Below are 26004 nucleotides of genomic sequence, written 5' to 3' on the forward strand. Positions count from 1 at the left end.
TATTTCAGATTTGTCATTTGACGGGAGATCTCTTCATCTAGTGCTGGAGTTGAAGGGACCGATTGGGGTCAACCGTTTCAGAATATTCCTTGCCAGTCGGGACCTTGCCAAACTTGTTTCTTTCTGGATGGATTGTGAGAGATTTCAACTTCTGAGCGATGATAAATCTAGAAAAGAATGTTTTAACGCCATAGAGATACTTTATCTTAAGGTTAGAATTATTAAGTCAGACAAGTCCGTGCAATTTCATATCTCTACTGAGAATATCCTGAAGCTAACACACGTGTAATTCCATATGGAATATTCGTGCTCTTCAGATAATGGCTAATGCCATCTGTTGTTACCCATTACTGCAGTTCTATAATACTATACCAACTTCTCCAGTACGGTTCAAGATTCGAATTACCGGAAACGATCAGAGAAGGAATCATGGGTAAGATAGAGAAGGAACCGGTTTCTAGTATTGTAGAGGTGATGGTACATGGAGTGCCCCTGCTGGAACGGATCAAGAAGAAGGAGGTCGATAAAATAAAGAATTTCGAAATAGTGGGATTTCTCCTCAAAACAGCGCAGGAAGAGGTACACACTTCAGTGATACGTAGAGTTTCTAAACAATATGCAAATACGTAAACGTATTTACAATTAATGATTTCTGAACGGTTTTTCCAGAAAACCTGCAATGATTGTATCTTAAATTCAATGAAATACTACCGAATTTCTGACGCATCTCTTTTTTAAAAGGAGCGATTTCTGGACAGCCATTAATCTTTTAACACCCAAACTATTCTAGTAGCAGGGCATAGTTGAGTGTGCACGTTGTGAAGGCCATGTCAGGGGTAAAATACTTGATTGCGTTCAATTTCAGGTAATGACATTTCTAAGGAACTACTGGATTCCTCGGTACTTTACTCGAAATGGGTCGCCCTACACTGATAGCAGACCATGTTCACAGAGACAATGCAAGGTATGTTTATCAAATCAATCAAATTATCATATAAAAACATTGGACATAAATCAATTTCAAAAGATCTATAAAGTAATAATTTTTCACCAGCAAACACTGAACGAATACTGAAAATTAAATTATGGTTTTCATTGCTGTTGTTTCTTTTTCAGTCACATCTGATCTGGGGGATTGACCACAAGGCTCCGGCTCCAGAACCAGTCAAATTGATTGGCTTCTCTGGACAAGCTCCTAACGACTTCGAGTCTATTGGGGAGCGGATACAAGCACAGCAATCTCAAATAGCACAAGGTAGGTGTGGTTTAATTTCATAACTTATATTATAGTCCCTTCTCTTAGTTCTTGAATCACAATTTTTGGCTCAGGGATATCTGGTTCCGATTCCTTTCACAAGATAGACAAAAATTATCGATAGGAAAGCCGGTTAAGTAACGTTACTTGGCTATCAACTTTCATCTGTAGACTTTTTATAATACCCCTCCTGAAAACGGTTTTGTTTGGCAATCCCCGCCTTCAAGTTCCAATCTGCCACCTTCTCCACATACCCATAACCCTGCGAGCCAGGTATCTCCCCTGATAAATCATGAGTTTATGAAAGAGCGAGGTGGGGATGAAATACCACATAGCCCTCATGAGATAGTTAGCAGGTTTAGGGAAGGTCCAGGTGGAAGGTCTTGTGAAGTAAGCCTGAACAATACCCCCCGCACAGTCCTCCACACTACCACTCACACTCTTTACTGGCAACACATCGTCCTTCATCAGCAACTCCATGTCTCCAGTCCAGATAGGACCCAGAGCTCCTATAGTCAGTGACACTGGAGACTCTCTTGCTAACAGTTCTTGTTGTAGACTGTAGAAGAAGCCGTTAAGAGCGTGTTTTGAGGAGGAATAGAGGTGGATACCGTAGGTAAAAGGTAGCTCCCCAGCTATAGAGGATGTGACAAACACGTGACCAGAGCTTGCTTCCAAGTACGGCAGTGCACTTACTGTTATCTGTATCTGACTCAACACATTCACTCTGAACACTTTCTCTATGAACTCTTGTTCTTGTTGGTAGGGGAAGGCCAGAAATGCGCCGTAAAACATGGCTGCGTGGTTCAACACCAGGTAGTCTAGTTTACCGAACCTCTCGATAGTTCTCTCAACTACAACAGCACTATCAGCTGCATTAGATAAATCAAACTGAATAATCTCAACGTTAGCTGCCCCCCTTGCCAGGGCCCCTTCCTGAACCCTGAGTAACTTGTCTCTGGTCCTGGCTACAAGGACTAAGTTAGCTTGCTGTCCAGCTAGTTGGTAGGCCAGCTCCTCACCGATACCACTACTAGCTCCACATATGAGGACTACAGTACCAGGAGGGAGGGGAGGGAGGGGTGAGAGGAGGGGTGAGAGGAGGGGGGTGAGGTACACAGTCAGCAGACATACTGCTACTGCACCCACCAGTCTTAACCATCTCATTCTAATTAATCATCACAACCTGAACAACGTTCACAAGATAAATTAGAAACTTGAACAATAAATATAGAATGAAAATAAATAATCTCCACGACTCTAACAGAAATGCTACAGAGAGCGCAAAGTACAAATACAATAGCACTATCATCCAGGACAACACATAACATCATGTGGGAACTCACGTCAGCTCATATTGCCACTTTTTACCACGTTCTTTACAAGGCTTAAATGTTAAGTAAGTGTAATATTACCCGCAATTTCTACGGAGCCATGTAACTTAATGCTTTAAATAGACTAAACCTTTCTTGATAATATATAGTGGCGAGCTGGAGTCAATCATGTTGTTGTTAAGTTAAAAGACAACTACATTTGCTACAATACCGGGATATACATCGCCAGCAACGCACCAGAACTAATTACTAGATACTGGGTACAGTATACAATATACATTGTTTACTAACGTTATGCACTATACATTGCACAATACACAAGCTCTCACTAGCGAAACATCAATGTGGCTAACCGTAACTAGTTGGCTGCAATATTCAAATCAACAGAATACTAAAATATAAAAAGAAGCCGCAAATGTGATAAGAGACACCGTTCAAAGGGGCTACATGACATAGTTCCATCACACCGCGAGACAGATTATTAGAATTAGGGTGTTTAAGACTACAAGGTAAGACTGCCCGCCAAATATTATACGTAGGTACTTGGTACAAGAACTCATTGGCAGTTGTACCTACCTATATTATTATTATCATACGGAGAAAACGGCTAGCATTCTTAGGGTCTCACAACACGACAAACATTAAACATGAAACAGCCACTACTATACCGGCACCGCTACTAGTAGTAGTACTACTATAATACGCCTTAAATACTGCAAAACGTAATACAACGGTAAACTTGTACACTGGTATACAGGTAAAATGTTAAACTCGACTATGTGAGTCAAATGTACAAGTCAAATGTACAAGTCAAATGTACAAGTCAAATGTACAAGTCAAATGTATAAGTAAATTGTATGTAAATATGACTACAGAGATAATATGCAATATCCACAGGCGCTCTAAATGGATTATGTGAATAATATTGTTACATCTGTTATGTGAATATTATTGCTACATCCGTTCTGCATGCTCTAATTTTATTGGGGGGCGGGCCGGGCCGTAGCTATTCGTTTGAGAGATAAAACCGAAATGTATCATAAGATAACAAATTTTCGACAAAGAACATTTTTGTTGGCCCAGTACAAGAAGCACTGCGCTATAAGTGGGTAGCCACAGAAATACTAAGTAATATTCTTACATCTGGGCATGATCTCTCGCATTATTTTCGTCTGCAAATAAGATAGCATGAAGGTGACGCACGTTTACGTAATTCTCATCTGTAGAAATTCAATAAATCGAAGCCCGTTTGCCAGTTGACTGGTTTGTGCTAAACCAGCCACTTATTGCAGCTCTGATGACTTGACATACTGCAAAGCTATGTTGAACTTTTAAATCAACCAGAAAACAACTTCTCTCCCGGGAATATTACTAACCACACAGCAGAGTTTCACGAGATCACCAGAACACAGAGGAAAATGAATGTGACCAAGGCAAAATACGATTAATTTCCGCTAACAGTAACTAAGAGAGACACCCAACCACATAATTCCCTTAATTTGATTAAGCACTGTAAGATCTAATATAAGCCTGTGTGCCATTCTGGAGTTTTTCAAATAAATAAAATACAGAATAATCGTTAATCGTTATCGATTCCTTCTGTCGTGGTTGATTGACAATATGACACATGTATTGATTGACAATATGGCACATGTATTGATTGACGATATGGCAAATGCATAATCGGTTTGCTTTAACAAAAACACGTATTGAGGTCCGGAGCCAGTAATGAGCTAGTTTACGGTAGAGATCATCCCTTAAATAGTCAAAATGGAGAACCAGATAATCTGATAGTTGAATGTAGTACACTGTCACATTGGGCCTTCCTCGGTCGAAATTAATGTTACAGCTTCCATCACAGTCTTCGTCATACAGATGTAGATACTATTATCCTAATCAATCACGCCTCATTTGTAGAGTTAAGAAGGTATCAAAATCAGAATCAATCAATTATCTAAATAGTTAAAAGTGGTACTTTTCTTATCCAGTTACATACTAAAATGTAGTCATTAAAAAACCTTTAAAAGCTGTAATCATCCTCTACCTCACAGGAAACTTGCCTAATTCAGACATGTCTTCAATCTGGAATTTGGACCTGTCAAAGAAAGGCGTCAATGCAAAACGTAAAGAAAAGAAAGCACTCAAGGTAAGAGTTATCTTGCAAAGCAAATAGTAAGATCTTATAAACGCAAGCGATCATGAACCAATTAATTCTGTTCAATACCATTTTTCAATTTGCGTGTTCTAACGTGATCATTAAAGCTTTGATACCTGCGTCCTGTACAGTACATGATGCTCGCTAACGCTGGACACAGGGGTGTTTGAAAAGTGTGAAAACAGCTTTATTGGGTTTTTTTTAAGCAAATTACTAACAGAGCGAGAAAGAAAGAACATAATATACCCGAGTTATTAGGTGCTGAGAATCTTGTAACAGAAATAATATTTTGACTTACTCCAGTAATTTTATATCGCCTTCAAAACCAGTTAACGTTACTCAAAGTGTAAAATGGTGTATCGATGGCGAGAAAGACGAATGTTTAACATGTTTTTTGTAAACATGGTTTACGGACAATTCTTGTGACGAGAATAACGATATGTCCCTACTATCCATCAAACGAAAGAAACATTAAATTCTTTAAAATTTAATCCGATAATATCATGACGGTAAACCATCAAACTCCCTTTTCAGAAGTACACACTATTCGAACAAGCTCGGAAGAAGAGCATGATGCCACGTCCCAGTACCCTCGGGGAGGGGATGGGAAACATGTTTTCTCAGCAGTCTCTTTTAGCTGGCAGGTTGGTATGTTGTAAACATGTTTTCTCAGCAGTCTCTTTTAGCTGGCAGGTCAGTTTGTTATAAACATGTTTTCTCAGCAGTCTCTTTTAGCTGGCAGGTCAGTTTGTTATAAACATGTTTTCTCAGCAGTCTCTTTTAGCTGGCAGGTCAGTTTGTTATAAACATGTTTCTCTGCAGTCTCTTTTAGCTGGCAGGTCAGTTTGTTATAAACATGTTTTCTCTGCAGTCTCTTTTAGCTGGCAGGTCAGTTTGTTATAAACATGTTTTCTCAGCAGTCTCTTTTAGCTGGCAGGTCAGTTTGTTATAAACATGTTTTCTCAGCAGTCTCTTTTAGCTGGCAGGTCAGTTTGTTATAAACATGTTTTCTCAGCAGTCTCTTTTAGCTGGCAGGTTGGTATGTTATAAACATGTTTTCTCAGCAGTCTCTTTTAGCTGGCAGGTTGGTATGTTGTAAACATGTTTTCTCAGCAGTCTCTTTTAGCTGGCAGGTCAGTTTGTTATAAACATGTTTTCTCAGCAGTCTCTTTTAGCTGGCAGGTCAGTTTGTTATAAACATGTTTTCTCAGCAGTCTCTTTTAGCTGGCAGGTCAGTTTGTTATAAACATGTTTCTCTGCAGTCTCTTTTAGCTGGCAGGTCAGTTTGTTATAAACATGTTTTCTCTGCAGTCTCTTTTAGCTGGCAGGTCAGTTTGTTATAAACATGTTTTCTCAGCAGTCTCTTTTAGCTGGCAGGTCAGTTTGTTATAAACATGTTTTCTCAGCAGTCTCTTTTAGCTGGCAGGTCAGTTTGTTATAAACATGTTTTCTCAGCAGTCTCTTTTAGCTGGCAGGTTGGTATGTTATAAACATGTTTTCTCAGCAGTCTCTTTTAGCTGGCAGGTCAGTTTGTTATAAACATGTTTTCTCAGCAGTCTCTTTTAGCTGGCAGGTCAGTTTGTTATAAACATGTTTTCTCAGCAGTCTCTTTTAGCTGGCAGGTCAGTTTGTTATAAACATGTTTTCTCAGCAGTTTCTTTTAGCTGGCAGGTCAGTTTGTTATAAACATGTTTCTCAACAGTCTCTTTTAGGTGATCATGCCAATTTGTGACGTTCATTTGATAATAGTTAACAAGTCAAGTAATTGAGACACAAGATTTGTAAAATATTCGATAATAAGTGGCGTAGGCCTTATAATGCTTGCTGCAGAAAGTAATCAAATATTCGCAATTGTTCATAAAAGAATAAAGTCTAGCTTGCAATTATTATCAATTATGTAGCATATAGCATATAGCATATAGCATATAGCATATAGCATATAGCATATAGCATATAGCATATAGCATATAGCATATAGCATATAGCATATAGCATATAGCATATAGCATATAGCATATAGCATATAGCATATAGCATATAGCATCTAGCATGTAGCATGTAGCATGTAGCATGTAGCATAAAGCATAAAGCATAAAGCATAAAGCATAAGCACAAAGCACAGTACGAAATAGAGACACCGTACAACCTCTAACCCTTAATAAACTCTGCCGGAATACTATTTGGGAAATAACCTATGTATAAATTGTGCACACTAATTTGATAATTTATAAAGCATTTACTGTCTCCACAACCAGTTGAATACACTATGGAATGCCAGAATTGTGAAAAGCGTTTTCTGTTACGTTAAAACCTAGCAGTACAACTTTTATAAACAAAATTAAACGCGAAAGAAACTTATTTAAAAGCCAGATGGCTACGATGCCCGAGTTGACTCCAATCAACATAATAATTACCTCCAGGCTGGATGTGATCCCGTTCGCCCATTCCAGAGGACTAAAATATTCCGTCCAGTTTGGCAGATCTACTGTACTGAAATTTGTCTCGGAAATCTTTGTGAGAAAAATTCGTTTACCGACAGATTGTGATTGAGCCTGATGACCAAACTGACTGAATCCCTTAACTCTGAGAACTCCCTCCTGGTCGAGATAAACCACCAGGTCTGGCAGATTATATCTTGTTAGCTCCACTCGCCCCTCCAGTAACTTGTACCCTCCATCGGATTCTAGTACTTGTGTCATATTAAGGGCATCTGATGGAAGCAGGGTTGTGTGCACAGCGTCCATATAGAAAGACATATTCTGATTACCACAATTGTGAACACTGCCCTGCAGTTTAGAAGTAAGGAGAGCAGTGTTGAAGTTGTTGTTTCTGTACCAACCTACCTCATTAACGTTCCATTCCTCTAATGAATTTATATTAGCGCTTAAGAGCGTGGAATTATACTTGAAATACCAAGTCGGTTTTACAAGTGCTCGAGATAAAGTCCGTTCATCAGAAATAACTTTAAACGTTTCATTTTGGAAGAATTCATTTTGAAAAGTCGCCTGGAAATACGGTTTTCCCAGTTTCACTGCTGTCATCTGAACTCCAGATTCTAGTTCGGAAGTGCAGCACATTTGACTCCTCCCGTAGTTCTGAATTGAGCATCCCGCATTTGATTGGCCATAAGCGTAAAAGGACACACAAGGTTCCTGACATTGGTGTTTTCCCGAGTTGCAGTAGTCCCTCCCTCCCGGACAGTCGCACCAGCAACGTGTTTCTACTTTGGGAATGGAGAAGTTGTACGACTCAATGATGGGATAAACCTCTTTCATATCGAGCAGTCTGATTTTAAATTCACTTGCCACCACTCTATTAAAGTAAGAAATACATTCTCCAAGCTTAAGACTGATCCGTTTGGTGATGAATGTGTCCAGACTGTTTAATGTCCCGTTAAAATGGTTCCTATTATTTGATCTATATGCTTCCCTAAGAGGTTCAGACAGGCCCTGCTGAAGCACAATGTCTGTGGAATTACGGGCCACATGATGACAACTAGACGCATTGTTTGTGTACGATTTCCGTGCGAAAAGCAGGAGGACAAACAATATGTAAATCATTACGGACGAATGGACCAGGGAAGGTGTTGACATTCCGCATGCTCTTGAATTTTACTTTTTGGTATAATGGGCGAATATTCCCCCTCACGTGGCAACTCGTCAATTGTTAGCTCATTGTAGTCCTTTGATCACACATTATGTCCTTCCAAACCCATTCATACGTCATGGAACAATGATGGGCGAAGCATTTGGCGGATGTTTTAGTAATGATTTAAGATATTCTACAGTTAAACGAATATAATATATGGCAGAAGGTAGATATAGAAATCATTTTATTGCAATCACATTCAATACTTTATTTAGATAATTCTAACTCCTTCATCGCCCTCCCATCAACTTTAGTCCCAATTTTAAAACTGTAAAAATAAAAAGGAATATACCAAACAAAACAGCCAACATTAAAACCAGTTCAAGTGTTGAGTTTATTCCGTTGAACCACTCTCCCGGGCTGAATAGCTTATACCAGCTTTCTAGTTTTACAGGAAGGAACGATTTAATGGTGCTAGGGTTTGGTCGGTATGTCTCTGGCTCTGTTTCGCAATACGCCGTCCTGCATATAAACTTGTATTTTCCAATGTCAAGAGACCACGGTCTGAGGCAAACCTGGGCGGAAAACCCGGCACATCGCCTTACCAATCGAACCTGTTTCTTTAGACCATTCTGCGGTCCGTCAGGGATGAAGATGGTGAAACCTCTGCTCTCTCCATCGCTGGTGGAGGAGTTATCGGAGTAGTATCTTCCTTCCAGAGTTCCCTCTGCCTCGTACAAGGTGATCGTTAGGTACACTAAACCATCTTGACTTACTGTGATTTCCGCATCAAAGTTTTGCACACTAGAATTGCCAGCAGGGAGAATGATGTCCTGGTTATCCTTGAGCGTCATGGTGACCTCTATCCTTTCAGAGACCGTTCTTTCTATCACAACTGAGTTATCTTTTATCTCGTACTTTCCCTCCCTTTCCCAGTCCTCCTTAAGATCATAGGCATCTCCTGGGAACTCATTAGTGTAGAGAGCGTCAAGCTGGAAGTTATCCAACCTCTGGTCCCCGCAACTCTTAACTTCCCCTGATATTGCTGATGCTAACCTCGACTTGTCAAATTCATATCCAGTCCCGTTTGGTCGGAACCACCCTAATTTCTCAACATCCCATTCGTCTTTACCATTTATATCACATCCTGTGTATAACTTAGGAATGGGATGTCCAGGAACCATAAAATACCACGCGTTCTCCAGGATCTTGTGCGAGACACTGCCCATATCAAGGTGCAGCACAATCCTTAACTTCTCTTCCAGCAGATGGTGTTTCTCCAGTTTCACTTGCCGGATATCACTGAACAGTTCCACGGAAGTACCATCCGTGTAGTTGTAACCCTTTTGAGATATAGTCGCCACAAGACTAGGTATCCCCAGTTTGACTGCAGTGAAGTGAGTCTGATTTGGGAGAAGTTGTGGTATTTCCGGTCCTGCCATCCCATACAACTCAGCTGTACAGCACAGCTGACTCCGCCCCAGTGTTATTGAGCAGCCATCCACAGTCTGATCATCTTTAAACCAGGACACACAAGGTTCCTGACATTGGTGTTTTCCCGAGTTGCAGTAGTCCCTCCCTCCCGGACAGTCGCACCAGCAACGTGTTTCTACTTTGGGAATGGAGAAGTCGTAACTCTCCACGATAGGATAAACCTCCTCCATCTTGACCAACTCTATCAGAAACTTGGTCCAACCTTTACTGGATTCTGTGTAGTTGTAGCATACTGCTTCGTGGAGGCCCAGACTTGATTTTTGTCCGGCAGACGTGTATTTCTGGAAAGCGTCACGACCCCCACTGGATTTAAATATCCTCCTGTCGGCCTCAGCAGAGCTGTGGTTAGTGGCTGTTTTCTGTGGTTGCAAAGTTGCCGGATGGGTGCAGGTTTCTACATTATCCGTCCGCACACTGCCAAAAAGGCTCAGATTCAGCAACACAACAAAAATCATTACGCAAAAGTGTTTGAGTTTTATCTGGGCGTGACTCTCATTGTTGCTCTGCCTATATATTGTTGATTGTTGTATCACTTTCATCCTGCTCTGCCTATAGTGATACAGTTTGGTATAATTGAAGGGATTTGCCGAACTTAAAATTGCTTGATTTCCGTCCTATTGTTGTGTAAGTAAAGAACAAAGGTATAATTACACTCAACCACGTCATCTTGCCGAGAGTTACAGTTATCTACTCATGAACTAACTGATGTTATTTCAGAGGAGGGATGGATCAGCGGAGGTCCACGACCGTCACCCAATGTGGTTCTGGTTACCCTACACTCGAGCCTTTAGGTGTGGATTTCAAGATGAACTGGCAGGACAACACCAGTATTTCTTCAATAGCTGTCCCGAGTGTTCTCAGAAGAATGTCAAGGTCAAGAACACTCGTACCGTCAAAAACACCCGTCCATTAAACGTAGCTCTCCGTTAGCATGCTCTAGTCCTGACCTAAAGTTACCCCCAGTCGGTGTAATATCCTCATCACCTTCTATTGCTGAGAATGAGATCTCAGACGAGGACGATGTTGTGCTCGAGCTGCCAAAAATTGCGGAGGAAGTTGATAAAGAAAAAAGTAAGAAAAGTGACCCGCTGTTACTGGTCCTACCTACCTTAACTAAACGGACCTCGCCAGGATCGTCAAGCAGCACATTCCGTTCCAATGTGAGATCAATAAATGGAGATGATACTGGTATTTGGGACCCTTATCTGCTGCTGGAACTTGTTAACCCTGATCTCATTACTCGTCCTACTAACGAACAGTTGAATACTCGGAAGTGGATTCTCGGTGCCTTAGCTGCGTCCTGTCTAATAGGAAACCCTCTGAAGGATTTTCTGTCTAGTTATTGTTATACCCACAAGGCGGAGAGCGAAAAGAGAGAGGATGAGGATGAGGAAGAGGATGAGGATGAGGAAGAGGAGAGAGCCAGTGCTCACCAGGACCAGAGTGAAGTAGCTCTCAATAACTTGGACTGTTGGCAGCGTATAGAGAGGATCAGGTCCACAGCAGGAACCTCCCACGCTGGTCGGAGAGCAGAGGAGATCACCAACGCTGGAGGCTGGGGAGGCTTAGACAGCCCCCATCTTCTGCCCAACTTCCATTACTACCTCGCATCTCTTAGTGGGGATCTGTTGGAGGCTCATCTGGAACCTTACATAGAAATGAGGTTCATCGCTAAAAACTACTTGGACACCCCAGATAAACTGGATATAGATATTGAGGTAATGGTTGTCCTTAGAGAGATGTTCAAGAGTCGGAATGTAAATGACAGTTGGTTTGCTCTTCTTCAAGAGCACAACTTCACAGTTTTGAGGGAACATGTCTTGAAGTATATCCTGTGGGACGACAAACGGATGCTGTTAAACTGTGCTCCCTCCAAACATACTACTTGCAGACACAGGGTCCGTAAAACAGCCTTATCTGCTACTGCTGTGGACGAAGATGCTCTAAGCGAGGAAGTGGAAAGAGATCTTACCAATCAGTTCATCTTCGCTCCTAAGTCAGAGGGGGTATGTATTTGCTGCAAATCTAGTGATCCGTATTTTATTTGCAACTTTCCCTTTTATTATAAGCTGGATTAGGCTATCCACTCCGATAATCTTTACCGATAATTATCTCCGATAATTCGTTAAAAAATTTTATCTGTTTATCTAGATAAAACATATTTTTATCGGTATAAAAATTCACTAGAAATTACCGAAAAAACTGCCACAATACCGTAAAATTTTAAAGAAATATTAATGTTTTTGCCTTCCCAAGTAATCCAAGAAACAGTCCCAAACGTATGATAGAAGAGGTGGTTTACTTAAATGTAAGCTAAAGAGGTTTATTTACATTTGTATACCTATGGAACTGTAGAACTGTAGAACTGTAGAAGTCTAGAGAAAGTTATTGACATTGTTATCTTGAGGCTAGGGTGCTCGCGTTCTACCTTACAACCATTCTGGAGACAGGAACGAGCATGATACTGTTAAGAAGAGTCAAAATTACCGGGAGGGCACTTAACTCAATTAAATTCCGTAAGTGTTCTAGGCGTGAAACATTGTCTTCAGGAGAAGGAATCTGTTGCTCCAAGTTATCCACAGGATAAGGAAACGGTTCACTGAATCACTTTAAATGCTTTACTGTTTCGGGGAGAATTGGTATTTGTTGCACTACTGTTCTCAGGAGAAGGAAACCGGTGGTCTACTGTTTTGAAGAGAACTAGTGCTTTTACTGTTCTCAGGAGAAGGAAACCACTGGTCTACTGTTTTGAAGAGAACTAGTGCGTTACTGTTCTCAGGAGAAGGAAACCACTGGTCTACTGTTTTGAAGAGAACTAGTGCGTTACTGTTCTCAGGAGAAGGAAACCACTGGTCTACTGTTTTAGAAAAGTGCGTTAGACATCTGCAAGGATAAGAAACCCTGGCTACTGTTTTGAAGACTATGCTTACTGTTCTAGTGAAGGATACCACTGGCTAGCGTTTGAAGTAGAATTAGGGACTTTCTCGAAAAAAAGCTGATTGTCTACTGTTTTGAAAGAACAAGTGTTATATTTCAATAACAAACCATTTTGGAGTTACGTTTTTAAAGATAACTATGTTATTTTCAAGGGGGAGAAGGGAGCCACGGTCCTACTGTTTCGGACTAACTCGGCTTAGTGTTTTCTCAGTGAATGGCAGGAAACCACGTCTACTTTCTTAATAGACTGTCCGTAGTGTTCTCAGAGAGAAGGTAAAACACTGTCGTCAACCGTTTTAAAGAACTATCGTTACATCTCTAGTGACCAAGTTACATCGGTGTATCTACTTTTGTAAAGAATAGTTGGCGATGTATGTGCTCGAGGAAAAATCGCGGAGAAGTTGTAAAGAAACATAGAGTGACGTTACTGTCTCATAATAAGGAACCACGCACTGTGAAGAGACTTCGTTCATGTGAGATCAAGGAGAGATAGGATTACCACTGTCTGCTGATTTTGAACACTGATTCATTACTGTCTCAGAAACGAACAGTTGATACTCACAGTGTTTGAGGCCTAGCTGCGTTCTGTCTTAGGAAGAAGGATACTGTCTACTGTTTTGAAAAACAGGCGGTATGATCGAAGAGAGAGGAAACGGTTGAGAGTATGGATAGGAAGAGAAGAGACAGTAGCACTACAGGACCAGAGTGAAGAGTAATAACTGGCTGTTGGCATGTTGTAAGAGGATAGTACGCAGATTACGTGGTCGGAGGAAGGAAAACCGGATGGATTACACCCTTTTGAATCATACACTGCAGTACATCTTTCTAGGGGGAACTGTTGGTCTCATTGGACTTACAGAAATGGTTCATCCAACTAATAAGGACACCCGGGATAACTGTTAGATATGAGGAACTGGTTCCTAGATGTTCCCGGAAGTAAAACATGTTGCTCTTCTTCAAAGAAAATTACTTTAGCAAGCTATTATCCTGTGGAACAAACGAGTAATAAATGTCGACCAATATATTCTGTGAAAGTGGAAAACACTTTCGCTATGCTGTGGACATGCTCAAAGCAAGGAAAAATCTTAATCAGTTTCATATTCGTTTTATCTAGAGTAATTATTTTCTAATCTGTGATCCATTTTATGCTAAGCTGGATTGCTAAATTGATCCACCCCATTAATTGATTTCTATTTGCAGGTGTGGTTGTCTCTGTTTGCTCTAGAAGTTTCTGGTTACAGACCTGCTGAGGTGTACTTCCCACCTATGCAGACCACGACCAAGTCAATAGGGTGTTGTTGCGATGAAGAATCTCTCTCTTACGATAAGTTCGATATGAAAGATCGGAGGGGGGGTATCCGCCCAAGGAGTACTCTTATGACAGAGTCTCAAGCTAATCTACCCACGGTGAGATAAGGGAAGATAAGGGGAGATAAAGGGGACTTGAGATAAAATATTAGAGTTCTTCAAGCTAAAAATAATACAATTCACTTCTTAATACATATCGAAAACGCTATCCATTATTAACATATTATAAAATAAATTGTATTCTAGCTGCAAGATTGTAGGGCGTCTCCAGTAAAAAAGAGAACGAGGTTGATAAAGCCCAACCTTTTAAATAGGAGTGACAGTAGGAATAGTAGCATATTCGGGGGCATGTCCCAAATGAGTATGCTTTCAGGGAAAGAAAGCAACACGAGCGTTACTTGTAAGTTAATTAATTTCAAATTAAATTACAAGACTAACTTGTAGGTTCTAAACCATAATGCTCATCAATGTTTTATAGCTGAATTCTGAACTATGGCTATGGGGGTTTTGATTTGAAGTCCTGTATTTGGTAGTGTTCTGGTGTTTGCAGTTTGCACTGTTTCTACAATGACTTACTGGTCCTACAAAGTTGCACTTTTACCAGGTATCAATGATAAAGACCGTAAAGGGAGTCATCTGAACCGCCCTTATCCTAGCAGCTTCAAGCAAGTTCTCTCAGATCCCAAGTCTTTTGCTATGTTCATGAAGTTTCTGGAGATGAATTTAGCGGATGAAAACGAGGCTCCTCTTATCAACTTTTGGCATCAGGTCAGTTAATTAACAAGTTTATATTTCCCAAATTCAGAGAGGGTTGCTGATGGAACATGTTTGAGATCTTTTCCAGGAGTAAAGACTAAGTAGTCTAATCAGACCTTTGAAGACTTGGTTTTTGTAGACGTTCCTCTCTTGCGTTGCCCCATTTTCCAGTACTGTTTGTCATTACCAGAGACTGGGTGTTTAGGTTTAGTAAAACTGGTCAGTGCTCCACCCAACCAGGTCCTCAGCTCCTTCATCCTCCAAATATATATGAGGGGGTTCCCTGCAGCGTTGAGAGCGAACACAGGAGCATCCAGGAAGGCGTAGAGGAACCCTGTTGTAGCCGGAGAGAGGCGAGTATGCCACTTGAAGTGGTACTCAGTGAGAATGGAGATGGTGTCCAGACTTCTAACAAGACAGTGAGGAAGGTTGAAAAGGATGCAGCTAGCTGTGATAATGAGGACTGTTCCCGTGGCTCCGTTTCTGATGCGAGATGTTTCTTGTGACCTGCTTGTTACCACCATGTGTACCAAGGTGATCAGGCAGGTGATAATCACCATTAACATGGGCACAGTCACCTGGACATACCAGTACAGAGACACCAGCACTTTGAACTGGTCCGAATAAGGGTGGATCAAGGTGGTCATGTCAGCTAGGTCTGGGAGCTGGAGGAGCCAGAGACAGTGGCCGAACTTGATGTCGTAGTGAGACACGAACTTCAGGAACACTTTCAAGAGGATCTCCTCCAGGATCAGGATCAGTAGGTATGATACTGTCAGGATCTTTATAAGATTACTTCTGATAGGGTTGAAGGGGAAGATGAGACAGTAGGATCTTACGGCTGATAACATCAGAACAGCAAACAGAGAGAACTTGTAAGAGGTCTTCCATAGAATGTTCCAGGCTTCACAAAAGTACTGATTTTCAAAAACCCACGGGTTGCTGGGGTTGAATGAGGTAGCGATCTTTGGTATTATCAACAAGCAAACCACTAAGTCACTGGCACTGATACAGCGGTAGAGAAAACTGCTGATCTTTTCTTTTTCCTTAACAAAGTGGATAAATGCTACCAGATTACCTGGAATCCCGACGACAGTAGAAAAAATGCTTGCAATTCCAAACATTGTAACCTTGATCTGTGACATACTCCTAGCTTCTGGGAAAATATATGAGTGTTAATTTCGAGAAGAATTCAGGACTTATCGTTCTATTACTGATACTATATATTATGTAGTAATGAAACACTATCAAGTAGTGACACAAAATGTTGATCCAGTGAACTGAAATTAGAGCTGTACAAATGATTTCATGAGGAATTGTTGGTTATTCCTTTACGTTAAAAACTACCATTTTAGTTAGGGTAATTGTGCCCACGAGCTCTAATAGTACACCTGTTTTTACTCTGTATTATGTGTTATTTCACAAATAATCCGACGCGTGCAGACTGCAGCGGTCTCAGGCAATCAAAACAGTGAATTTAGAGGGGAGTCGGGTACAGTTAATTTCTAAATAGGCAGGGGTTTGTAGCAATCTCAGTAGCATTGCCATGCAGGAGGCAGGAACGACAAAATGTCCATACTCATTGACCATTTAAAGCGTCATTTGCACCCCAAAGAATAATAGGGCCTATAATAGCCATTAAGCATCCTTCCTATAGTATAAAGCCTGTCATATCTTGTCATATTTATGCTAAATACCTGACAAGTATTTAGTATCGGTCCTTTGTCATCAATATCTTTGTGAGAACTTCAGGGTTGAGGTATGCTCTAAAATCAGGTGAAGATGGTTATAATAGTAGCTAACAACTCAGCTTTAAGTGTTTAACTCGGCAGATTGAGATAATGAAGTCGTACACAAACTTCAAAGCCAGGAAAGAGAAAGCGCACTCAATCCACCGCAAATATATCTACTCGGGGAACAGCAACTGCGTGATGAAGAACTATCTGAAGGCTAATGCGGATATCTGTCCTCAACTTACGGAGATTTCAGAGAAGAAGAATGTTTCGTGAGTAAGAAATTATTGATAGATAATTAATTAATTAATTATTGATAGATAATCACGTTCGTAAACATTCACTGTCACTTATCGGTACTGATACATGTTTTGGTCACGATGTAGGTATCAGTTATTTGATAACAGCTGATATTTATGCTATCAGTTATCTGGTTTGTTCACCCTACACCACCCCCAGTCCTAACATGATGGCAAACGCTCAAACATTCGTGTGTAAGTTACTGGAGGATCGCTGGTGGAGCGGGTATAAGACCGCTTGTAACGATGAGAAGTCCGCCAGAATTATTCTGTCTGCAACTACCACTGAGGCACCAAATGCCAACATTAGCTACGGCAAACATTACAGGTTTCTGGATAGCTATTTGTTTGTTTTTTGGTTTTCTCATCTTTAGTAGGATAGATTGCATTAGAGCAAGTTGGAACAGGGTTTAACCATGGTTCTGTTACAGGGCTCATATACGCTACCTGTGGGGAAACTTCACCTTCGATCTCATGAACTTCCAGCGGGGCCTAGAAAACCAATCTGTTTTCCTCCAGTTCAAGTCTTTCTTGAAGAAGACCGCCACTAAATTGAAGGAGATGAAAGGTCGACGGAGTAAGGAACACGGAGTAGCGACCAACATTAACGGCATTACCGTGTTTGTTGAAAGGTTCGTATCTAGGCAACAGTCATGAAAACGAAGACATGTGGTGATAGATCATGTTGGGCAACTGAAGCGTTGTATAATTAAATAATTAATATTAATCTAGTTAGTTTGAACTGACAAAATAAAACGTGTCGCAGGCTGTCAAGTGACGTTGAGTTCTTCACGGAGATAAACAGGTGGATCTCCATCAAGTGTGGTATGAGTCATGGTAAGAGAGGGAAGTTGCTGAGGGAATCTGAACTCCTGCTTACCAAGAAAGCTGATGCTATAGTTTCTTGTTATCTAAGATCGTGTGTCCCCCCTAAAGTTTGTGTCAACCTGCCACAGCGTATCATTGATGATATTGAGAAACGACTCGATGACCCAAGAAAGTGAGCCAAATGTGTTTGAAAATTTCTGTTTGCTTTGTTTAACCGAAATTGTCACAGTAGCTTTTTGTCATTTAATAGTAAATAAATTAATAAGCAGTACATATTATTAGATTTACATTGAATCCAGTTTAGTTATGTATTCCAAACTAAAGCAATTCCACCGCTTTTCCAGGTTTAACAGATGTCTGTTCTACCATGCAGTGCTCCACATGATTACCATACTCCTCCCGTTCTGGAAGAAGTTCTGCTTTATCCTTAGTGCGAGGGGTTCCTCTAAAGACCAGACCCTCATCCAAACTGTGTCTGGTCAGGCCATCAGTCAAGCCAGTATTGTCAAGCCTCAGAGCTCCACTCTATCTGAAAAGGAATACGACAGCCTGACCAAACATATTGATAAAAGTAAGACCGCATATTATACTTCCTGGTGTTTCGGTATCTTGTATTGATAAAAGAAATTGTTGTCTATTTATACACTTAGTTCCAATTTCCATACTGACTTTGAAAAATTCGTTTTGAATTTCATGTTTCAAGTTTCAGTAAAAAGAGGTCCCAGAGAGGATATAAAAGGAATGAGGAAGCGGCTCGGAACAGCGTTCAAGAGACGTGACGCAGTGTTGCAGCATGCAAGCTCCGCAGAGAACACAGTGGCAGGAACTGGTAGGATTGTGTGTCAGTTTAGTCTGATGGATGGGATATGTCACGTGAAGCATGAGAGTGGGTTGGAGGTACCGCACCCTTGCGAGACCTTGCTCAACCCCTGGCATGACAAGGTACCTCTAACTCTCTAATGGACACACTGCTTCTCAACCAAAATAGTTGTTAAAGTTAAAATGTGTTGCTTGTACAGCACCTTGTAAGTTGTGCTTCAGCTTGCTTTAAACGTTACCTTTCCTAACCAAAATGTGCTATAATTTTCTACAAACTAAACCACTTCAGATCGAGTACCTTATTTCACCACTTCCCCGAGTAAAGTCCAGGATTGGCACACCGCCTTCCAAACGATCTAAGAGTAAAGAAACTGCTCACCCTTCTAAATCTGTAAAAATCTGAGCTTAATCCGACACATTAAGGCCGTTCTACTCTGAAGGTTTCTGAAGAAAGTTCTGAAGAGATCCAAGTTTTGATAATCACTGATTTATCAAACAGATTGTTTTCATAAGCCCGAGTTTAAATCCGTGTTTACCACAAACCACAAGAATACTGAGTACCCCAAAGTGTAGAGTTACACACTTGAGCTGGCACACATCAATCCAGTATGTACACGCTTATTGTAGAACGTACACGTTTTCCAATGCGGTAGGTCGATACACCGGGACGCTAAACACCTTTAGTATTTAATTAACAGTTCGATCTTTATAACCTGGAAGCAGATTCCTAATTAGCCTTCTTTTAAAATGCTTATTTGTTGCTGTTCATGTTTTTAGAGTGATGCAATTTGTACATCTCGCACCTTACATGATTCTTTAACTTCAATTCCCTTTTCTTTTGTTACACCTTTCTATTATGTGCACGTGTTAACAAGTTTATGTGTATTTTAATTTATACATTTAAAGCACTCATAAGCGCTTTAGATCTAAACAAACGTTCTGTATCTTCTACATCGTACCATTACGTTCAGTTTCACTAATTGTTATCATTTGTTATTTGTAGTTGTCAAATTAATTTTAAGTTTAACGTGACATCAGCTGGTGTTGTTAATTAGTAACGTTTTAATTTGTTTGAAATCTCAAAATGTTTCTGGGGTAAGTTTAGATTAAAATTTAGAATCCTTGCATAGCTCTTATTTCATTGTGTCAGATTTGACAATGATGACTTTTTCTTGTTTTCCTTAAAAACGTCTTGTTATTCATCAAAATCCCAGAAAATCAGACCACTATATAACAGCTTATAACCGATCAGTGGTCGGAGACAAGCCAACAAGTGGGCTAAAGAATGCCTGCAGACTGGACTGGCTCTTATCCTCTCGTACGTCATTCTCTCCCATACCAACTTCCTTCATCATGCTAAAACCACTGTAGTGAGTAGTCCAACCTTTTCTTGCTTTCTTTTTACTCCGTGGTGTCGACACGGTAACCATAGAATTGAGTTAAGATCAGCAACAAGTTTTGCTATTTCCTTATGTAGCATCATATAATACGCGAGTGTGCGCCTGATTATCTTTACAGTGATACATTTATTTTGCACGGTTATTAAACGAGAACCGAAAGATGACCGGAGAGCTGATGAACACTATATTTTAACAGAAATTTTGACACGAAATAGGAATTAAACTAAATCACCATTCATTAGACAGAAGTGGCCAGATCGCTCCAATAAAATAAAACAGGAACCCTAACTTCATCATCTTCCCAGCAAGACGTGTACGACAGTCACGTGACCTCCACTTCCGGCAGGAAACAGTTCGTAATCCTCTTGGCAGGCTCCAGAACTGGTTCCAACTTCCTGGCCCAGCTCTTTAATCAGAACCCCAACTTCCTTTACATTAACGAGCCTTTCTCCGTCAGACATCTCCTTGACCTCCGAGAGTATGAGAGGATACCAGGTAAGGTCTACTAGCAGGCTGTATTTGAGACTATCACTCGCTCTTTAAAATATCATTATCAGAGAGAAATTACTCTTTAACTTAATTCCAGACCATCTCAGGCGTTATATTTTTATTTCTGGGTAAATCACTCACAATCAGCAGTAACCCTACATTCCAGAGGCGGACGAGAGGTCCACTCTAGACGAGCTCCAGATATTCTGGTTACGACAAGTGCTAGACAGGTGCGACACAGGAGACATGCCTATGCATCCTGAGCTGGAGAGGTTTGGGAAGTGCGGACTGGAGGGTGAGAACTTGTTGAGGTTCGGACACAAGCACTGTAATGAGACCTTTAATGAGAACGCCAGATCAGAACTCTGTGTCATGAGGAACACTGTTGTCATGAAGGTGAGGGGAAATGAGAGCAAATTTTGATGAACATTGAAATGTTTTGATTTTTGTTGATCAATAAAAACGCGAATATATTTTGAGCTAATAGACAACTTTTTGTCAATACCAATACAGTTCTTGATTATGGATTGATTTTCACATTTAATATTCCTTTGCAGATAAGTCGGCTGCTTCAGCTGAACTGGTTTAATTATATCAAAGATGATTTCGTTGGGCACGACTTCAAAATAATCCACCTTCTGAGAGACCCACGTGACGTAATAGCTTCACGATTCAGATTTAAACACTATTACTACAAGGTATGTACCTTGTACCTTGTCCACATATAAACAAGGATAATGGCTGCTTGCTCAATCCTATCTCTATTATCTTTATATTCTGTTTTATTACCGAAAATTAGCAGATTCGCAGTCTTGTTTCAACAAACAATCATTTCAAGGATCGGTTTCCAATCACACACACTGTGAATATGGAGCACAAAGTAAGCCTGGCAGCCGAGGAATGGTGTCTCAGAGAGTTAGATACTCTGATGTTTGCTGAGCGCTCACCTCCATCCTGGCTTCAAAACAAGTAAGTTTGATCAACTTAGCTTTTCGATCTGAATCTAGGTCCCAATGATTACATGACTGTAGGTCGGTCTGTAGGATAGTTTATAGTAGGATATAGTAGGATAGTTTGTTGATTTGATCAGCTTTAAATTTCAGTGATTTCACTAGTACAGAGTACTGCTATTTTCTGTGAGATTAAATTAATAAATTAATGTTCAGTTTTCACGAGTTTAAAGTTTAGAAAATTCACAAGTTTCTATCAGGAAACTTAACCTCTTAATCTCACCTACAACTCCTCAGTTATCGGATGATAAGGTTTGAAGAACTAGTCAGTAATCCTAAAGCTATCGCTAGAGAACTGTACGACTTTATAGGCTACGAAACAATACCCGAAACTGTCCAGACCTGGCTGAAGCATCACGGCGGAAATAAGCTGGACATGTTGGAGCCGGCGATGGAGTACCCGGCTGACCGGTGGAACGGAACAATGACAGCAGCGGTGGAGTACGAGTGTAAACCGCTCATTATCAAGATGGGACTTAAGTTCCAGGAGTTGGACATCCAGTACTCTCAGAGTTATTATTGAGATCTTCAATGCTGTTATATTTATAAAGTGTTGGCCGTTGGGTTGTCATACTTTCATAGACAAAGCAGACTTCATTTATATTAATATAGTGTAGTAGTGTGGCCCGGTAATTTTACTTCTAGTCTAGCGATGAAATTAAAGTTCAAAATGTTTAAAATTTGTTTTGTTTGTTGTCTGCCTACCTGCTACTGTGTAAGCTATTTCCAAATATTTATTTCTACCCGCGTCAGGGGATTAACATATCATTATCATTGTTTTTAATAAGCGTTTTACTTGTGAGAATGAAAAATAAATCGATCACACAATATGTCGTACTCGTAGCTTACTTTGAAATAATACATCTGGGTTACAAACACAATTAGGTGAACACAATTTCTCCTCCTACCTACAACCTCCCAGAAAACCTTACCACCTGCCGGGCTCGCTAGAGGTGATCGATTTTCAACAGGACGTTTGTCCTCGCGCGTCACATCAAGTTCACTTACTGGGCCGCGCTCAGCCTGTCATTCCGCCAAATCTTTATTATGTTAATGAACATAATAGCCTGGGGTCCTCAGGTATAACAAGTTCACCAGCTTTCGCACGCTGCATTTAGCCTAGTAGTCATGATATGACAACTTGACATTGGAGGACTTTGCCGCTTCGACGCGCCGCGCGAACTAGCATTCTTGATGAACCCATCGTCGATCGTTGCTCTGCTTCGCTTCGCAGAGCAACGATCTCGATGGGTTGACATCGTCAACCAAACAACGACATTACTTTGCAAAGTTTAAAAGCTACGATCTTTTATTTAGCCCAAAATCAAACTTTTCGGTTTAATTCAGAATTTAAGTTGTCCCAAATTTGGCTCCTGGGGAGCTAACTTTAAATTTACGAGATGGAAATTTTGTTGAAAACCGGAAGGTTCTATATATTTTACTTTTGGAGATATACGGATACCCCAGCTGGTAGGGTTTGCTGGGCTAGCTTGCTATTCTCGCAAGGCCGGCACTACTTTATCTAGCTTGATACTGATAGCCTACTGCTCGTTACTTTGACCATTGTTAATGGTCTGGCCCGGCGTGCGCAAGTTCGTAGCTAGCACTTGCCATCGGGCCACATTTCGAGAAAAAAACGTTGTAGGTTTACAACCTACCAGGACGCGCGCCGAGTTGGACTCGTCCGCGCGACGGTTCCAATATATGGAACAGATATTTTACGAGTGCCACCCGTTAAAGAAAGCGGGGCGCTACTTCGAAGAAATTTAGACGAGTAACATCCGTCAACTCGCTACTCTGATCTCACGTATGTGCGAGAAGCTCTAAAAGAACGCCGCGCATCCAGCTGTGAGAATCCTCATTGAGTGCGCGGCGCGGCACAGTGACGCATCGCGCTACAACATACAAGACTTGGATCGGAACAAATATTTTACGAATATCACCGGTTAAGAAGATGCTAACCCTTTCCAGTTTGTGGCTCTATTAAGATCTTGCCACGATACGAAGCAAGTATGAAAATTTGCGCGCGTCGATCAAGCGGAAAAATACTTAAATATGTATTGGCTCTAATCAGAGCCCTCTCGCTTGCAGTATGCAGTAGCGCGACCAAAAATCCGTACATAAAATATTTTGTCAACTGGTTAATTACAAAATTTTATTCAATTGAGGCTTCTCAGTTCCTAAAACATTTCGCTGAAAAGATCAGCCTTAAGAAAGGCTAACGGTATTATGAGGTGATGTCATTTCTCAGACGCAGACTGCGCTTTGATCTACTTAGAACCTGTATAATCTCTATCAGGGGATACAGAGGTACCAGAATTCTTCCACCCACGGTAATACGTGATTTGGACCTTAACCTGATCAACACTCCTAAACCCTAAAAGGTCATGGAGAGCTTGTTGGATGGGGGTCTAAACTGATTTTTGTTGTGATGTGAATAAATTGTTATATTATTGTTATATATTATTGCAAAGGGTTTTTATTTTTACCTCAGTTTTTAAAATTTGTACCATTTTTAAAGAATTTTTATATAGGGTCATTCCTATATTATGTGTATATTGTTTGAATATTTTCCACAATTTTTATTCAATTTAGTTTTTACATTTTATACTAGACTGTCCATTGTTGACATTATATAGTTTTATGGACATTTCTGTTTGATTTATTGCGTCAGTCCTATATCAAGGGATTTTATTTTTATTTGAAAAGTTTATGCTGCTATTATTATGTATTATTATATCGATGTTACTGTACTAATCCTGTTTTTGCTATTGTCACCATATAGTGAGAATGCTTTCAGCTATACTGTATACTAGGAACTTCAAAGTTTCTAGACATATTTGGTTTGATAATTGAAGTGCTTTCCCAAAATTTCAAGTTGGTTGTTCACAATTGAACCATTAACCTAGTTATGACCCTTTTAAGATATTGCAGATACGTGATCTCGGCACTTAATCAGTGATTTCGTCACCCAATCAGTAATCTCATTGGGAACTATTCGCTAGACGCTAGCAAGCAACAATGTGCCACATTAGGCGGTAACGAACGCGATGGTGGATGACGATCTGATCACTTTGAGTGAATACTGATAGTGACGTTCCTTAAAACCGAAGAAATACGCGTTATAGCGCTTCATTTTCTGTGCTATAAGCAGTCTCCAAACAATCAGGGCATTGATTGAGTGAAGATACCACTGATTAAGTGCTGGATCACGTATCTGCAAGATATTAAAAACTCGGTTAAATTGTGAACAACCAACTTGAAATTTTGGGAAAGCACTTCAATTATTAAACCAAATGTGTCTAGAAACTTTGAAGTTTCTAGCTGAAAGCGTTCTCACTTTATGGTGACAATAGTGAAAAAGAGGGAGTGGCGATGATCATGATATGATTACAATTATGATTTATGATCCCTCAGTTACATTTCAGACAGGCTTTTATTCCTTACCTGGGGACATGAGTTGATACACATTGTATTCCCCTTTTCCTGCGCATTTGCACAAAATATTCCTTGAGAATATTGCTTAATATCTGATGAAGGATCTAATCTGAATCTGATAACATCAAGGCCACTTAATAAAAGAAAATTACCGACCATTACCTAGCCTGCTGATCTCTGACACAATCCTCTCGCTTATATTATGATGTTAGCTATGTATACCATAGCAAACAGGAACTTGTTCATTTGACCCATTCATTTTTCTGCCAGATAGGTACTGTTTGGATAGCTCAATGAGCTTATGGAGCTGCTGCTGCTGAGCACATTTTGTTGTTTAAAATTAGTGCATTGTGTTAGGAATCTGAAGCTGAATCGACTCCCACAATCTTAAGACTCTAACTTATCCAGGAGCACCCTGACAATCATGTGATCCACCCAGCTTGTGGGATCACCTCATTAGCTGATGCCGGTATTCAGCTGCATACCAATGAGTCTCCAGCTCTGTTAGAGCCAATCAAGTACTCTATCAGCACATGATAACCGCAAAATAAATTGCTCATTACACAAATCATTTGAGGTTCTCAAGCATATGAGGTCCAAGCTCAGCATCACATGATCTTCACTTTGGTACCAAGAACAAGCCGATAGCATAAAAAATGATCAAGATATCAGACAATTTGTTTAGAAAGCATCATGAGGTTGCCACACTCTAGTCCCTACCAGTGGCGTAACGTTGCCTGTTGGCGCCCCCCTGCCGAAAAAAGCGCCCCCCTGTTGGCGCCCCCTCCCCTTTTGGTGCCCCTCCCTAAAATTGAACAAATTAGGTGATTTTAAAGAATACGCCGGTAAAATCTCTAAAAAAGTGTGTATCTAGAGCAAAACGCGCAGTTTTGCTAGTACTTTAGTTAAGTTTTCGAAATTGTCCCACATTCAAACAACGATTTGGCGCCCCCCTAAGACGGCGCCCCCCTGCACAGCGGGGTCTACTCGAATATACTTGAGATCTGAAAAAATTTCTCAGACTCCGAAGGTCATACCCTAAACAATAAATGACGTTTTTAAACCATTCTTAAGTTACTAACACTGACAACTTGGTTCCTTTTTTGGGACATCTTCAGTGCATCTTAACATGTGATATATACCCTGTTTTTTTGCAAAGGA

At 40.5% G+C, this 26004-nt stretch overlaps 5 protein-coding genes across 5 annotated transcripts; 3 read left to right on the forward strand and 2 right to left on the reverse strand.

Annotated features, from left to right (window-relative positions):
* Positions 1-1005: 1005 nt before the first annotated feature.
* LOC134815595 (uncharacterized) lies at positions 1006-10739 on the forward strand. The gene is made up of 4 exons (XM_063824150.1): positions 1006-1255; positions 4641-4735; positions 5279-5388; positions 10544-10739. Exons 2-4 carry the CDS (start codon positions 4661-4663, stop codon positions 10737-10739), a joined length of 381 nt encoding a protein of 126 aa, XP_063680220.1. The 5' UTR covers positions 1006-1255; positions 4641-4660.
* LOC134815569 (hydroxysteroid 11-beta-dehydrogenase 1-like protein) lies at positions 1199-2440 on the reverse strand. Its single transcript, XM_063824111.1, has one exon. It carries the CDS (start codon positions 2420-2422, stop codon positions 1478-1480), a length of 945 nt encoding a protein of 314 aa, XP_063680181.1. The 5' UTR covers positions 2423-2440; the 3' UTR covers positions 1199-1477.
* LOC134814949 (cell fusion protein aff-1-like) lies at positions 5262-10281 on the reverse strand. Its single transcript, XM_063823361.1, has 2 exons — positions 8947-10281; positions 5262-5381 (listed from the first exon to the last, which is right to left on the reverse strand). The coding sequence occupies exons 1-2, from the start codon at positions 10279-10281 to the stop codon at positions 5262-5264; spliced, it is 1455 nt and encodes a 484-aa protein (XP_063679431.1).
* Positions 10735-19215, forward strand: LOC134815549 (uncharacterized). Its single transcript, XM_063824093.1, has 11 exons — positions 10735-11832; positions 13964-14170; positions 14318-14471; positions 14676-14839; positions 16660-16832; positions 17020-17187; positions 17291-17491; positions 17626-17859; positions 18032-18258; positions 18397-18629; positions 18796-19215. The coding sequence occupies exons 1-11, from the start codon at positions 11485-11487 to the stop codon at positions 18907-18909; spliced, it is 2223 nt and encodes a 740-aa protein (XP_063680163.1). The 5' UTR covers positions 10735-11484; the 3' UTR covers positions 18910-19215.
* Positions 19127-22187, forward strand: LOC134815561 (carbohydrate sulfotransferase 5-like). Its single transcript, XM_063824104.1, has 7 exons — positions 19127-19601; positions 19759-19876; positions 20212-20401; positions 20562-20791; positions 20953-21093; positions 21234-21364; positions 21643-22187. Exons 1-7 carry the CDS (start codon positions 19591-19593, stop codon positions 21926-21928), a joined length of 1107 nt encoding a protein of 368 aa, XP_063680174.1. The 5' UTR covers positions 19127-19590; the 3' UTR covers positions 21929-22187.
* Positions 22188-26004: the final 3817 nt, after the last annotated feature.

The sequence above is a fragment of the Bolinopsis microptera genome, chromosome 1 (genome assembly GCF_026151205.1).
Source record: "Bolinopsis microptera isolate Bmic1 chromosome 1, MBARI_Bmic_1.0, whole genome shotgun sequence".
Taxonomy (NCBI): domain Eukaryota; kingdom Metazoa; phylum Ctenophora; class Tentaculata; order Lobata; family Bolinopsidae; genus Bolinopsis; species Bolinopsis microptera.

Excerpts from the sequence above, each read along its gene's own strand:
- LOC134815569 (XM_063824111.1), bottom strand. The coding sequence starts at position 2,422 with ATGAGATGGTTAAGACTGGTGGGTGCAGTAGCAGTATGTCTGCTGACT.
- LOC134815561 (XM_063824104.1), top strand. Across the intron at positions 19,877-20,211 it reads ATCATGCTAAAACCACTGTA|CAAGACGTGTACGACAGTCA; the intron begins GTGAGTAGTCCA and ends TCATCTTCCCAG. Across the intron at positions 21,094-21,233 it reads TTAAACACTATTACTACAAG|GATCGGTTTCCAATCACACA; the intron begins GTATGTACCTTG and ends AATCATTTCAAG.
- LOC134815595 (XM_063824150.1), top strand. The coding sequence starts at position 4,661 with ATGTCTTCAATCTGGAATTTGGACCTGTCAAAGAAAGGCGTCAATGCA. Across the intron at positions 4,736-5,278 it reads AAGAAAAGAAAGCACTCAAG|AAGTACACACTATTCGAACA; the intron begins GTAAGAGTTATC and ends CTCCCTTTTCAG. Across the intron at positions 5,389-10,543 it reads CAGTCTCTTTTAGCTGGCAG|AGGAGGGATGGATCAGCGGA; the intron begins GTTGGTATGTTG and ends ATGTTATTTCAG.
- LOC134815549 (XM_063824093.1), top strand. The coding sequence starts at position 11,485 with ATGAGGTTCATCGCTAAAAACTACTTGGACACCCCAGATAAACTGGAT. Across the intron at positions 17,188-17,290 it reads AGCTACGGCAAACATTACAG|GGCTCATATACGCTACCTGT; the intron begins GTTTCTGGATAG and ends GTTCTGTTACAG. Across the intron at positions 18,259-18,396 it reads GACCAAACATATTGATAAAA|TAAAAAGAGGTCCCAGAGAG; the intron begins GTAAGACCGCAT and ends TTCAAGTTTCAG.
- LOC134814949 (XM_063823361.1), bottom strand. The coding sequence starts at position 10,281 with ATGATTTTTGTTGTGTTGCTGAATCTGAGCCTTTTTGGCAGTGTGCGG. Across the intron at positions 5,382-8,946 it reads AGAATGGTCTAAAGAAACAG|CTAAAAGAGACTGCTGAGAA; the intron begins GTTCGATTGGTA and ends CCAACCTGCCAG.